Source organism: Cyprinus carpio, chromosome A3, assembly GCF_018340385.1.
Source record: "Cyprinus carpio isolate SPL01 chromosome A3, ASM1834038v1, whole genome shotgun sequence".
Taxonomy (NCBI): Eukaryota; Metazoa; Chordata; class Actinopteri; order Cypriniformes; family Cyprinidae; genus Cyprinus; species Cyprinus carpio.
In genome coordinates this window covers 10,266,637-10,281,636 of record NC_056574.1, presented here as the reverse complement: position 1 = coordinate 10,281,636, position 15,000 = coordinate 10,266,637, and the positions used below count along the sequence as shown (strand labels likewise).

Genomic DNA, 15,000 nt, shown 5'->3' with positions numbered 1-15,000 from the left:
AAACACTCGCCATAGCCAGAAATCACCAGCATGTGATGTGCTTGTGAACCTGTACAGTGGAGCTGGGGACGGCAGCAGCATCATTTCAGCAGGCCTGTTGTTGTAAAAGGGTATATTGCATTTGATATGAATGAATAAGGCATTTATATGCTATGAGAATAATAAGAAATTAGAAATAAGCAGAATTGATTGCAAATGGGATTATATTGCACAAATAGAAATGACACACTGGCAATAAATGTTAGAGTGTATTGTATAATGAAATCATCAAATCCTTCAACACTGGGTTTCCCTTTTTTAAATGAGCATGCCATCCACAGATATATTGACTGCACAAATTTAACCCTTGTGCGTAATTTAAAAAAAGTTACTCAGGTCCTTAGAAGACAAAAAATGTATGTGTAAAAAAACTCATAAAAATGTTAACGCTTTAGAGCACAGACTTATGTTTGATCAGTTTCATTTTAAAGAAGACCTTTGGCAGATTATTGTTGGATAAAATAATAATTAAAAAGTGAACAAAAAAGGGGAGAAAAACTGTTTAACTCAAAAAACTGCTAGAAAATCAAAGCTATGAATCTAAACAAACTGTGTTTTTGAGGATGATACCTCAAAAAACGAGCTTTCAGTAAGATTTTTTTGGGTCGCAGTACCAAACTTTTTCCATTAAATGCCAGCAAAGCTTCACTTGTATACAAAGCGAAGGGATTTGTGATTTGCGGTACAGAATTTATCTTTCCAAAATTACAAGCACACACATTAGTACACACATACAAACCACTCTCTAACATCCGTGCATTCCCACACCTTGGTCTTCGTGCAGTCCATAACAACATTACCTACCATACCAGTGGTGTAGTCCTAAAGAAAAAAGTGGTTTACTATTACCCAGTCGTCCCCCAACCCCCCCTAAACACACACACACACACACGAACGCACACACACACACACACACACACACACACACACACACACACACACACACACACACACACACACACACACACACACACACACACACACACACACATTAATAAGTTGTTGGTTTATTAGTAATTTAAATAGTAATTTAGTAAATATCAGCACTCTAAATTTGAACAGATTATTTTTCAAGTAGTCTACAGCATGACTTCCAGGGTGTTCCAGTCCATCTGTTGACGCATTATTACAGTTCTTTATCATTTCAACATGTTTCTTTGAAATTATATTCATTGTGAAAAGTGCTTAATTTTAATGTTTTATTTTATGCTTTTATACACTGTTTGTATTATTTAGGAAGGGAATTCTACTTCCTGCAGGTGGATTTTTTTTTCAGCATGTAGGCAGGGCTGGACTGGGGTTCAAATTCGGCCCTGAACATATCCAGCCCACGAGTTCCTCCACGAATGTTCTGTTTTTATTTGTAATACCGTCCAGTGCACAAAATTAAGATTCGAGAGATGGTTCAAGTCAGTGCTCAATAATGATGATAACTTTAGAAATGTTGTCCATCCACTTATTATTAGTGTGACATTTTAGCATGCAAATGAGGGGGAAAACTTCAAGATATCGGCCCTAAAAATCGGCAGCACATATCGGCCAGCGGCTGACCCTGACCTCTAAACATCGGCAATCGGCTATAGAAAAACCCATATCGGTTGATCTCTACTCCCAATAATCTGGTCACAAAAAAAAACTGTCCCCGTTTGCACCTGTATTTAGTGTGATTAAAACAGTCAAGACAGAGGGGGGTTATTTTGCCTCATCATTTCACCTCACATTAGAAATGACATGTCTTTTCCTTCTCAGGTTTGATTGTGCAGAATTCTTTAAACCAGTTATTCGGTCTGGGACGTTCAGTGGTTTTGCCTGTCATGTTCCTCCAAACTTAATAACTGAGGATCTGAAGGTGGAGTGGAGAAGAACAACGAGAAACTCTGACTCTCTGGTTCATCAGTATCCAGATAGTGAGAGTCAAACAGATGAAGAGCAGCAGGATAATCAGAAAAGAGCTCATTTCTTTACTGAGCACATTAAATGTGGAAACTTCTCCCTCCGTCTGGACGATCTGAGAGCTGAAGATGCTGGAGAATACACATGTACAGTTCACAGCAAGAGGGATTGTGTGTTTTCAGCCAAGACAAAACTGATTCTGAGTAAGTGAACAGATAAACACAAATCAAACTCGACTCTTAATAGCCAGCAGTACAGTACAGGTTTTGATCTGGTTTGATTATTTAGTGTGTCAGTGATGCTCCAGTATTATATGTGTGAGGCAGGATAACTCAAGAGAGTCAATACATGTTACACTGTTGTTGATTTGTCACATTATTCACAGCTGATTACATATATGTTCAAAATGTGTGTGTGTGTGTGTATGAACATTTGCAATTATTTCCAAACAAGAAATTATTATATGAAATCGGAATATATTTGTAATCCTGAATATGTAGTTATTAATCTGAGTATATATTAGTGCAAACACTTTTTCACCTTTTTATTTCATTTTCATTCAGCACCTCTAAGAGCAATTTGAATGCTGAAAATCTATAAAACTGAAAAAAATTATCTATTTTTTTCCCCGTTTTTTGGTATTGAGCTACATAATAAATAAAATAATATATAAATATATAATTAATAGATAATTAATTAATAGCAAGTTTTGAATGATTGACTAGCTGTTATGCAAGTGTGGTGTTTTTTAAATTTTGTACTAACGGTTTTTTTTCTATTATATTAGCAGTTTTTCCACATTAAAACATGTTTCTATTCCTTTCTAGAGTTCTTTATGACTGGTCAAGTCTATCCTCTCGGAGGTTCAGTGGATTTGCTCTGTCAGATTGATAAAAGCTTGTTAGAGAACAGTCTGAAGGTGGAGTGGAGAAGAGCAGAGACTCTGGTTCATCTTTATCAGGATGGCAAGAGTCAAGCAGAAGAACAGCACCAGGATTATCACAAAAGAGCACATTTCTTAAAGAAGAAGATTAAAGATGGAAACTTCTCCCTCCATCTGAAAAAACTGAGAGCTGGAGATGAAGGGGTTTACAGATGCATCGTATACAAGGACCAGGATTGTGTGTTTTCAGCCGATGCAGAGCTGAATCTGGGGTAAGTGTGTCTGGTGTTGCTATGATCAAAATATGATTTCAATTAAGCAGTATAGTTAATATAAAAATAGTATTTCCAGATTTTTAATTATATTAGTTTCATGCATTTAAGTGATCAATGTGTAATTGTTTGGACTGGTCATATATTATTAATAATATAGAAAAAACTATTAATTTTGAAGGAGCAGCAGCTACATCTGAACATGTATTTATATGCTTTATTAGCTGCGCTGGGTTTGTGAATGTGAGTGTCTATGGGAAGACAATAAATGCAATAAAATACATAAAACTATAAGCAGATACTGTAAAAAAAAAAACATTTGTGGAAGGAATGATTGTTCTTTTGACCTCTGAGAAACACCTCTATTCTCAGCACAACTCTGAACTCTGTTCATTTGTAGTTTGACAATTAGTCCTAAACCTAGCCTTGATGCTAGTCAGTAGTCTGTTTAATTCATGATTAATTATACTGTCATTCTTTATCATTTAACAGAGTCTACATCTAATTAGTGCACTGTGCACAACATAATGCAAGACAGAAATGCTCTTTCCCTTTACTTGATCTATTTTGCCAACCACTATTATGACTGCTTTATAGTTTTGTTTTTTTTTTTTTAGAGCTGCTTTACAGCAGAATTGATTTTTGTTTGCATTATTTTCCTCATTTAAACACTGTAAAGCTGCTTTGAAACAATCTGTATTGTATATAACACGGGTCCGCAGCGGTACTGCATCAATGAACTTTTGATCACAAGTAGTGTTTCGTTAAAAAATTAAAACATGGTTTAAAAAAAAAAACATCACAAAGTCCATTTTAAATATAAAACACGGTGTTTTTATATTTAAAATGGACTTTGTGATGTTTTTTTTTTTAACCATGTTTTAATTTTTTAACGGAAACTGAGGGTTCTCTTGCTTTCGTTTCAGGTGTTTTTAAACACCTGAAACGAAAGCAAGAGAACCCTCAGTTGATACTGCAATGATATAATATTATTGTCAAAACAGATTTAGCAAACGCTCCAATGCGCTTTTGAGTTTGAGCGGAGAACGTGAAATGTTCACGTTGTACAGTGTGTTTTTACAGCGCTGAGAAATGTAGCCAATCACAGACATGTTTGTTGATCTCTTGAACGCAATGGCCAATCAGAGGTGTTTAAGGTAAAATCCACTCACAACGCGAGTTGTGCTCGCTCTCGCCAGTCCGCTCTCTTTAACACACAGCAACACAATGAGATTCATCATGCAGTGAAGAGAACTTTATTTATTTCTTTTAATGGAATGTTGTGAGATCGCAAACTGAGATGAGTGACAGCTTTTAGTGATTGTGAAGTGAGAGATCTTTCGCCCTTTGGAGGCTATAGGTACAGTTTATAAAACCGTTGAATAAAAGTATTGTTGTTTCTTGCTGCTAAGAGGACCGACGGCCAATTACGCGCTGCAAAGTTTTGGAAATTATATCTACATATAAATGCGTGATTCACTCTGAATCTGTAATTGATATTGTGATACTAGCACGGGACAAAAATATGGCATGTAGCAATAGATATGAGCAATGTAAATGCAGACTAATAGATTACTAGAAAATATTTGCATCAGTGTAAATCCATTCCCTTCCATTTTTTTTTTTAAAGTTTATGCCTTGTAAACAGGGGCGGGTGAATGCAGGTGCTGGGGGGGTGATAGATCATTGACAAGGGGAGCTGGGTAATTCAGCACTCCAGACTCATTCTTCCCACTGGTCGCTCTTTTGCGACTAACTTTCTCAGTTAGGTGCAGGGTTTAATTATTTTTTTTTTATATATATATATATATTTTTTTTGCTACAACATGCAAATAATCAGTGCATGCTGATGAAACATTATATATCTGCACTTTATTAGAAAACCCTCATTTAGACATTTGATGCTTAATTGCCCATCTCACAATAAAATTTAAATGTTATGTTTTAGTAATCTTGAAGCTAAAGTTCAGGCCACTGTAAATGTCCATCTGACTAGTAGACTCTGCAAATCCATTAAAACAGTTTACAACAATTGCAAACTAATGAATTGTGGTTTTTTATCTCCATATGTGTTTAAGATGCAATTTTAAGTCATACAGGCAATGTGCCCCAACAATAATGTGCATAGTTCCGATCTACTGTCTTAACATATTATACATGTAACATAATATTTATTCTTAATCATAATAAATTATGGTTAGTTTCTCTATTAATAATGAAGGCTATATGCTTAATATGTAGCTAAACACTTTTTGTATCAGGGGTCCCTGATCCATGTCTCTGTCACCTTTAGGGGTCCTTGCCCTGAATGAAGACCCCTGGTATAGAGTGTTATATTTAGTAGTTTTAGTAAGTAATTTTAATTTATAAAGCACATTTACACACAGCGCAAAAACAGACCAAAGTGCTGAACAATGAATAACTAAAAAGACAATAAAAATAAAAACACATAGAATCAATAATCATAATTATATAAAACATGAATAAAAATAAAGCCTTCAATATCAGGGCACACAAGACAGAGATACAGAAAACAATATGTAATATGTATATATACAATATGTATATAAGTACAGGTTAGAAAAAAAAAACACAATCATAAAATAAGTACAGACAATTTCACTTACATAATTCAGAAAATGAGACTGTTCTGGCTGTGGATATCTAGTTTAATTGCTATTAAAGTGCCTTGAACAAACTCAATGTCATTAACCTAATCCAGTGATTGTTTCTTCTTCAAAAGTGCTTGAGGACAATTTTCTCAGAAGGGCTGATAAAAACAACACCTGTGCTGTTACTTAGTTGTGCAAAGCTAGTCAGTCAGATTCAGAAGACTTGAGGAAATGTAATCTACATCAGGATGAGACATCAGTTCTCTCTTTACATTTCACATAAAAGTTTTCATTTTCAGGATTCATGGTGGAACCCTTCTCATCACACACCTGTTCCTCCGGGAGCTTCAGTGGTTTTGCCCTGTTATGAAGATAAACCCTCTAGAGTGGAGAATCTGAAGGTGGAGTGGAGAAAAAAAGACTTAAAGGATCTGGTTCATCAGTATCAGAACGGTGAGAGTCGAGCACAAAGAACAAGATGAAGATTATCAGAACAGAGCTCATTTCTTCACTGAGCACATTAAAGATGGAAAACTTCTCCCTCCGTCTGGACAATCTGAGAGCTGAAGATGAAGGAGAATATATATGTAAAGTTCACAGTGACTCATTTCAGAATCCCAGACAATCTTCAACTGAGATAAATGTGGTACTGAAGCTACTGGGTAAGTCAACAGATACAGTGGCGCCCCCAGAAAATTTGAATAGGGATGGCCAGATGAGGCCACAGTAAATCTTGGGGTGGCACATCAAAAATAAATAAATAAATAAAGGGTTTTCAATATTGACAAAAAAATTATATCTCTGTGATTTCTGGGATTTTTATCGATAACAAAAATTAGACAATATTTTGCTGTGTGTGTTATTGTGCTGATATCTTATTTCTAAGTGTGCTGACAGCTGAGGCTTTTTTTTATTTTTATATTTTTATATATCCTTTACACCATCTTTTAAGTCAGACACTTGCATTTGGGCTGTTACCAAGCAAATGCAATCAGTATCAACAAAATTGATCTTTGCAATGCAGAGAAAAACAGAAACTGCATCTGAAGAGCCATTTAGATGTTTTTACACACTGTTTAATGGAGCTCTGAGGGACATGGAACACTTTAACCTGCAGTTACAAATTAATAAATAATGTTTTGATATTTTAAACATAAAACATTGAAAACTGATGTTTGAAATTGTTTAAAAAATGAAATGGTACCTTAAATGTGAAATTAAAACAGCAGGTGGCAGCGAGTCACTGTTAATAAGTGAGTCATTGCGATTGAACCGAATCATTCAATTCATTAATCAACCAAAAACTAAACACTATCATGTTGCTCAGAGACGCAAAACAGTGGCTGTGTTTGGAATGATTTTTGTTTTTAGAAATAGAGCGCAAAAAGTGAATATGTTGTCTAAAACGTAAAACTCTTGATATTAACTTCCTGTTTATTGAACTGTTGTATAAAATCAATGCCACATTTACAATTATGCAGACTTCTGGAGAAAAACGTCACTCTTCGTGTGATAGTAACGTCTTGGTTACAAATGTAACCCTCGTTCCCTGAAGGAGGGAACGGAGACGTTACGAATGGGATCTCGCCCGAGAGCCCAATCACCTTCGAGTGGTACAAAACGAGCCAATGGTACACAAAGTACCTTGGTCTGCGGGATTTGCATCGCGAGCTCCGCCCCGCAAAGCGGGTATATAAGGAGCAACGCGAGCAACTCGCATTCAAGTCTTCGCTGAGGAGCCGAGCCAGTGACCCGGCCATTCAGCGGAACAGCGATGTGGCAAGGGGACGTAACGTCTCCGTTCCCTCCTTCAGGGAACGAGGGTTACATTCGTAACCAAGACGTTCCCTTTCAGTCGGTCACGTTCGACGTTTACGAATGGGGTCCCTTACAAAACGCCACATGGCTGTCTTCCAGCGACCCTTGTGAGTGATAGCACCCTGTCGTGAGGCCAGCAAGAGAGATTGCCTATAGCTCACACAGAATACACTGGGTAGCATATTCCAGCTGGATGTATGCTAGCAGGCCGCCTGCCCGTGGGAGGACTTACCGAAGGCAGGTATCTAAGGCAAGGCGGTGATACATAAAAACTCTGAGGTACCCAGCCCGCAGGGTGGAAGTTTCAACGACAGAGCTGGCAAGGGGCTTGCCAAGGGAAAGACACATGCTGCAGAGAGACTTACTGTGGAGATACACACGTGGGATTACCCAGAAGAGGGGAATCACAACACATGGAGGCACCTAGTCCCACACAGGGCTGACCAAAGGGCATGTACGCAAGTGTTGGACATCAACAGTGCTGGAGGAACCCAGGGTTTTCCGACTGAGGAACTCACCTGAGGGGAATAGCGCACGCATCCAGTCCGTGGAGTGGAATGGCGCAGCAAGCGGATTGACACCGAGCAGGTCCTTACTGGCCCGAAGGGGCGAGTACCCGGGAGGACACGGGCTCTACACGGAGATTATAAAATCTCGCGAATGTGTTAGGTGTCGCCCAGCCCGCAGCTCTACAGATGTCTGCTAGCGAGGCGCCATGCGCCAGCGCCCAGGAGGAAGCTACGCTCCTAGTTGAGTGAGCTCTCACCCCTAGGGGGCATGGCAGGTCTTGAGCCTGATAAGCCAGGACAATGGCATCCACTATCCAGTGGGATAACCTCTGCTTGGAGACAGCCTTTCCCTTCTGCTGGCCTCCGTAACAGACAAAGAGCTGGTCTGAGGTCCTAAGGCACCGAGTTCTGTCCACGTAGGTGCGGAGCGCACGTACTGGACAGAGCAGTGCCAAGGCTGGGTCTGCCTCCTCCAGGGGCAGTGCTTGCAAGTTCACCACCTGATCCCTAAAAGGAGTGTGGGAACTTTGGGCACGTACCCAGGCCGGGGTCTCAGGATAATGTGAGAGTTAGCCGGCCCAAATTCCAGGCACGCTTCGTCAACTGAAAATGCCTGCAGGTCCCCGACCCTCTTCACCGAAGCCAAAGCCGTCAGGAGTGCAGTTTTCAAAGATAAAAACTTTAGCTCTACTGAGAGCAAGGGTTCGAAGGGAGCTCTCTGCAGTGCTGACAGAACCACTGCGAGGTCCCAAGAGGGGATTTGCTGAGGGCGAGGCGGGTAAAGCCTCCTTGCTCCTCTCAGGAACCTGATGATCAGATCGTGCCTCCCAAGAGACTTACCTTCAACAGGGTCATGGTGAGCCGAAATGGCGGCCACATAGACTTTGAGGGTGGAAGGAGACAGTCTTCGTTCCAACCCCTCCTGAAGAAAGGAAAGCACTGACCCAATCGGACATTTCCAGGGGTCCTCACGCCGTGAAGAACACCAAGTGATGAAGAGGTTCCACTTCAAAGCATAGGCGTGTCTGGTGGACATGGCTCTAGCTGAAGTGATGGTAGCTACCACCTGTGGTGGCAAGGTACCTAAACCTTCCGTGACCCGTCCAGAACCCACACATGTAGGTTCCACAGATCGGGACGTGGGTGCCAGAGGGTGCCCCGTCTCTGAGAAAGAAGGCCCTTCCTCAGAGGAATTGGCCAGGGAGGGGCTGTCGCGAGGAGTACAAGTTTGGGGAACCAGGTCCGGCCGGGCCAAAAAGGCGCAACCATGAGGACCTGCTCCTCGTCCTCCCTGATCTTGCACAACGTCTGTGCAAGAAGGCTCACTGGGGGAAACGCATACTTGCGCAGGCCCAGCGGCCAGCTGTGTGCCAGGGCGTCCGTGCCGAGGGTGCCCTCGGTCAGGGAGTAAAACAACTGGCAGTGGGAATTTTCTGGAGAGGCAGACCTCCTGTCCAGGAGCCCGATGCAGCATGCCCGTTTGCACATGGCACCCCAGCCCGTGGCAGAGGCATCTGTTTGACACAACAACATGTCTGGACACCGGTTGTAGGGGCACGCCGGCCCGTAGAAACAAGGGGTCCAACCACGGGGTGAAGTTTCGGCGGCAGGCCGGAGTGATGGTCACTCGGAGCGTGCCCCGTTTGCCATGCCCATCTCGGGACTCGGCAGCGTCGTGAAGCCAGTGCTGAAGCGGTCTCATATGGAGTAACCCGAGCGGTATGACTGCCGCCGCGGACGCCATATGCCCCAGGAGCCTCTGAAACAGTTTCAGTGGAACCGCTCTCTTGCCCTCGAATTGTCTCAGGCAATTCAGCAGTGACTGTGTGCGCTCGTCTGTAAGCTGCGCGAACATGGCGACGGAGTCTATTTCCATACAGAGAAAAGAGATCCTCTGCACAGGGGAGAGCTTGCTCTTTTCCCAGATAACCTGAAGACCCATTCGGGCAAGGTGTCTGAGCACCAGATCCCTGTGCTCGCACAACCGTTCTCGAGAGTGAGCTAGGATCAGCCAGTCGTCGAGGTAGTTGAGGATACGGACACCTTGTTCCCTGAGAGGAGCCAGGGCTCCCTCCGCGACCTTCGTAAAGACGCGGGGAGACAGGGCCAACATGAATGGGAGAACTTTGTACTAATATGCCTGCCCCTCGAAAGTAAAGCGAAGAAACGGTCTGTGTGAGGAAAAATGGAGACAAGAAAGTACACATCATTCAGGTCGATCGCTGCAAACCAATCCAACGGACGAATGCATTCGAAAATGCGCTTGGGCGTTAGCATCTTGAACGGGAGTCTGTGCAGAGCTCGGTTCAAAGCACGCAAGTCCAGGATTGGCCGTAACCCACCTGTTTTCTTGGGTACTATGAAGTAGGGGCTGTAAAAGCCAGACTTCATGTCAGCTGGAGGGACATCTATCGCGCCCTTTGCCAGCAGGGTCGCGACCCTCCGCGCGCATGACAGGGGCATCTTTGCCCACCACCATCACGCGGACACCCCGAAACCCGGGGGGACGCCGGGCGAACTGAATCGCGTAGCCGAGCCTGAGCGTCCGGATGAGCCAGCGGGAAGGCCTGGGGAGCTCTAGCCAGGCTCCCAGAAACCCGAACCAGCGGGGTCAAGGGGACTACAGGCGTACCCACGGTGGGGCAGCGGGGTGGAGGAGCAGACAGCCCCAGCATGGGAGGCATAGCGTCCCTTAGCGGGGGCGGAGTGCGGGCACTCGTCTGACTCCAAGCAGCAAAGAGGGCATGAGAAGGCGAAGCGTTCTCGAACGGCTTTGCATGGAAACTGGCAAGGGGAGAGGAGAACGAGAGCGGCGAGGAAGCACGTCGCCAAACTGTCGTTCGTGGCCTCTTGGGACCCGGAGGTAGAGGAAACAGCTCCTTTAGTGAAGGTTTGGGTACCACCGGCCGCAGGGCCAGTGGCGGAACAAAATGAAAATGAGAACAAAGGATTCTCCCCCTGGCCCTCCTCCGGGGGGAAGGAGTGGTCCTGCTACCATCTCCTGACGAGCTGACGTCTCCAACTCCGGGTCGCCCGTCTCAGGAACGCTGCTTGGCCTGGCGTTTGGCAGGCTTAGGGGCAGAGACAGGTTGCACCGCCCTTCTGCGGCCATCTCCTCGCTGCGGCCGGGGGGAAGGCTGCTGCTGTGGCCGAGCGGGAGTGGAGGAGGCCACAGGGGGGCGCCCTCGGCGACGAGCAGGCTGCGGCGGCTGCGCCGGCGGCGGGGATGAAAGCAGCAGTGGGCCGCCGGGGCAGGATGTGTCTGATGGCCTCAGACTGCTTCTGGGCGGCAGAGAACTGCTGGGCAAAGCTCTCTACCGAGTCGCCGAAGAGGCCATCCTGGGAGACCGGGGAGTTGAGGAGCTGAGCCCGATCAGACTCCCTCATATCTGCCAGGTTCAGCCATAGATGGCGCTCCTGGACCACCAAAGTGGACATCACCTGACCCAAGGAGCGCGCAGTGACCTTTGTCGCGCCGGAGAGCGAGGTCGGTAGCAGTGCGCGCCTCCTGCAAAACCCCTGGGTCAGCACTGCCCTCGTGCAGCTGCCGGAGCAGCTTGGCCTGATAGACCTGAAGTGAGGCCATGGCATGCAAGGCAGAGGCGGCCTGGCCCGCAGCTCTGTAAGCCTTGGCCACAAGAGTGGATGAGAACTTACAGGCCCTTGGAGGGCAGCTTGGGACCACCACGCCAAGCGGAGGCGCTCTGTGGACACAGTTGCATCGCAACAGAACGCTCCACCGGGGGAATCCCAGCATACCCCTTGGCCGCCCCACCATCGAGGGCAGTGAAGGCGGAGGAAGTACCAGAACGGTTTCGGGCAGTTAACGGTGCCTTCCATGAACTGGTTACTTCCTGGTGCACTTCCGGGAAGAAAGGAACCAGAGCGGGGTGCTGGCGATCCGCATGAGCAGCCCCCAGGAACCAATCATCCAGCCTCGAGCGCTCGGGACAGGCCGGAGGATTCCACTCAAGTCCGATGCTCTCCGCTGCCCGGGAAAGCACGGCCGTCAGCTCGGGATCGGACTCGGACAACGCTGGCACTCCCGAGGGAGGCAACGCAGCCGAACCCTCATCTCCCGAGGACTCAAGCCCGCCTTGTGATGCGGCGATCGACATACGGTCCTCTTCGTGAGCCCCGAATGAGATGTCAGGAGCCTGAGAGGGTCCAGCAAACTCATCCGGAAACTCAACCGGCTGCGGGCGTATGTGAGGGGGGTGTGGTCCGAGGAGGTTGGCTCGTCGGGGAAGCCCACACCGTAACCCTCAGATCACCCTGGCCACCAGCCGAAGTAGCCCTCTTACGAGAAGAGCTAGAACGGGGGGGTGGCAGAGGGGACTCTATACCTTTTAAGGTAATCGAGTCTCGATCTCAACGCCGAGATGGTCATGTCCCCGCAATGAGAACATGAGCCATCCACGAACGCAGTCTCAGCGTGCTGAAAGCCCAGACACGTGACACAGCGATCGTGACCGTCACGAGGAGCGATGTATCGACCGCACCCAGAAACGCACGGGCGAAATGACATCTTTTAAAAACGACGCAAATCGGCCCGTATCTCTTTTTGTGAAAGAAATCTTGCTCTTTCAGAGGTGTTGAAGCACTCAGGGGAACGCGGGAGCTGTCGCAGGAAACCCAGACGAACCGCTGAATCGCGCCGTCACACCAACACCAGCTCTTGTAACACTCCGGTGATAGCAGCAAGCGATGTGCTCGGCTCCGAAGCGAAAGCTTGAATGCGAGTTGCTCGCGTTGCTCCTTATATACCCGCTTTGCGGGGCGGAGCTCGCGATGCAAATCCCGCAGACCAAGGTACTTTGTGTACCATTGGCTCGTTTTGTCCCACTCGAAGGTGATTGGGCTCTTCGTGCGAGCGAGATCCCATTCGTAACGTCGATATTTTAAGTTGTAATAATATTTAAATTAAATGATATATAAATTTATATAGATCTAAAATGATAGATTTAAAATAGATTTAATATTAATAGTAGCCACTGCAAAGCATCACAGGGGTGGCCAGAGTTTATACCCCTTGGGGGCGCCCCTGAACAGATAAGAAAATGACCCACTCTTCTGTCCTTAATCAGTAGTTTAGTTATTTTATAATATTACATTTATGTTTCCAACACAGTTTTGATTTTGATTCATTAAGTTATAAATGTAAGTGTCAGAAAGAACAGAGATGGTGTGTTTAAAATAAAAACTGAATGATATAAAGTTTAATAATTATTAAAGATTTCATTAAAATGTAAGTTACCATATGACTGAATGTGAGTTATTGTGTGTTTTCTCCAGAGACAGTCTTTCGTCTTCAGATGTTTCTCGTCTTCTGTCCAAATGTTCTGATGTTTCTAGCGTTTGTCCTCTGGGGTGTTTCTGAAGGTCAGTGTTTACTGCTGATTAATCATCAGTGCATTATAATAAATCATTCTAACAGTTGTTTATTAATACAGTAGTTATTAATGTCTGGTTTTGTTTCAGGATCTCTGTTTGAGTTGGGTCTCTTGTTGTGCTCTTTATTTTTCTGAGGCCCCCTCTTGGTGCTCTGGACAGCTCCGTATATTAATGAGTTCACAGGTGATTCATTATTACCAGCTTATGAGAGAAAATATACTTCATGAATATAATAACTAGATTGTTTTCACATGAACTGAACAATCTTTTAATATACCTGAATTAATTTACATTAAAAAAGGATTCAGTGTTTCATTGGCATTTGTGTTTCATTGTGTCAGTGTTGGTAATGATGATATTGTGATGTTATTACTTCATCTTTTCTGTTTTACAGACAAGATTAAAACATGGGTTCGAATTTACAGTTCTACAGCAAATATATTGTTTTCTCAGCTGTGTTTTTATTCAGGTAAAGAAATCGCACGCAAATATATATATATAATATATCAGCAGTCATTATCAAACACATTAAAATGCCCATTAACACTTGAAAAATAATTACATATAAATGATGAAATATTCTCAATATCCTGCAGGAACTCTTAAAAATAACTGTGACATGATAACTGGAAGTGTCTGTTATTGTTGTATTGTTGTCAGTATCATATTCTACACATCATCACTCTTATAATCTACACCGGGTTAATGATGAAGAATTCACATTAATTAATAGACATGATGTTATAGTGACTGAGACTGAAGCTGAAAGCTACTTCTACATCAGTTCGCAGCATGTTTTGGGGTCATGTGAGGGTCAGGGGTCATATAATCAGCACAAAGGTCACAGGGTCAGTGTCAGTAACAGTTCAATGAATGTGTCTTAAATAATGTTGCATCTGTTCAGTGAGAAGAGGTTTTGTAATTCTTGTGATCTGTATTTATTAAATGTTGTTCTTCTATTTTAGTAATTGTTGGTTTTTATCTCTTCTTTCTTCCAGTTCTGTTTAAATCTGCCGTGGACAAGAGTCTGAATTACGCTGGATTTGAGGGAGTCATGATTATAATTCTCTTTGTGATGGTGATGTCTGTTCACCCTCTTCTATATTATTTCCTGTAAGTATTTCCTTCCTTTCAAGCGTCAGTGAGATGAATGTGCTGTAAATCATGATTTATCAGATTAATGCTGTTTGTTAAAGACACAACATATTAAACCCTAATATCAGACCTGATTTATCAGTTAACTGAAGCATTTCCATTAGATAAGAGTTATTATAGCAAATATAATACTCAGAGTGTTTTACAACATGTACATGATAAAGATAAAAATAAAAGTGATGAAAGAATTGAAGAAAAAAAAACAAAGTAAAATAAAGTTTTACATTTTAAAAAGCATGACATTATAAAACCGATTGTCACTGTTCATTAAATGATTGAACGTGAATGAGAAGTGAATCATCAGATAAGTCCTCTATTTATTAGCAGGTCATTAGTTATTCAATCTCAGGCCATTGAAGACAGATTTCTCCTATGATGAGCATACAGTATTTAAAAAAAAATACATACATAAATACATAAAAAAT

General features: G+C 43.5%; 1 protein-coding gene and 1 long non-coding RNA gene across 2 annotated transcripts; both read left to right on the top strand.

Annotated features, from left to right (window-relative positions):
• Positions 1 to 1,750: 1,750 nt before the first annotated feature.
• Positions 1,751 to 3,106, top strand: LOC122136160. The gene is made up of 2 exons (XM_042717871.1): positions 1,751 to 2,135; positions 2,760 to 3,106. Exons 1-2 carry the CDS (start codon positions 1,766 to 1,768, stop codon positions 3,089 to 3,091), a joined length of 702 nt encoding a protein of 233 aa, XP_042573805.1. The 5' UTR covers positions 1,751 to 1,765; the 3' UTR covers positions 3,092 to 3,106.
• A 2,899-nt stretch (positions 3,107 to 6,005) lies between these two features.
• Positions 6,006 to 13,556, top strand: LOC122136179. Its single transcript, XR_006153987.1, has 3 exons — positions 6,006 to 6,361; positions 13,322 to 13,408; positions 13,508 to 13,556. It is a non-coding gene; the product is annotated as an uncharacterized LOC122136179 (long non-coding RNA).
• Positions 13,557 to 15,000: the final 1,444 nt, after the last annotated feature.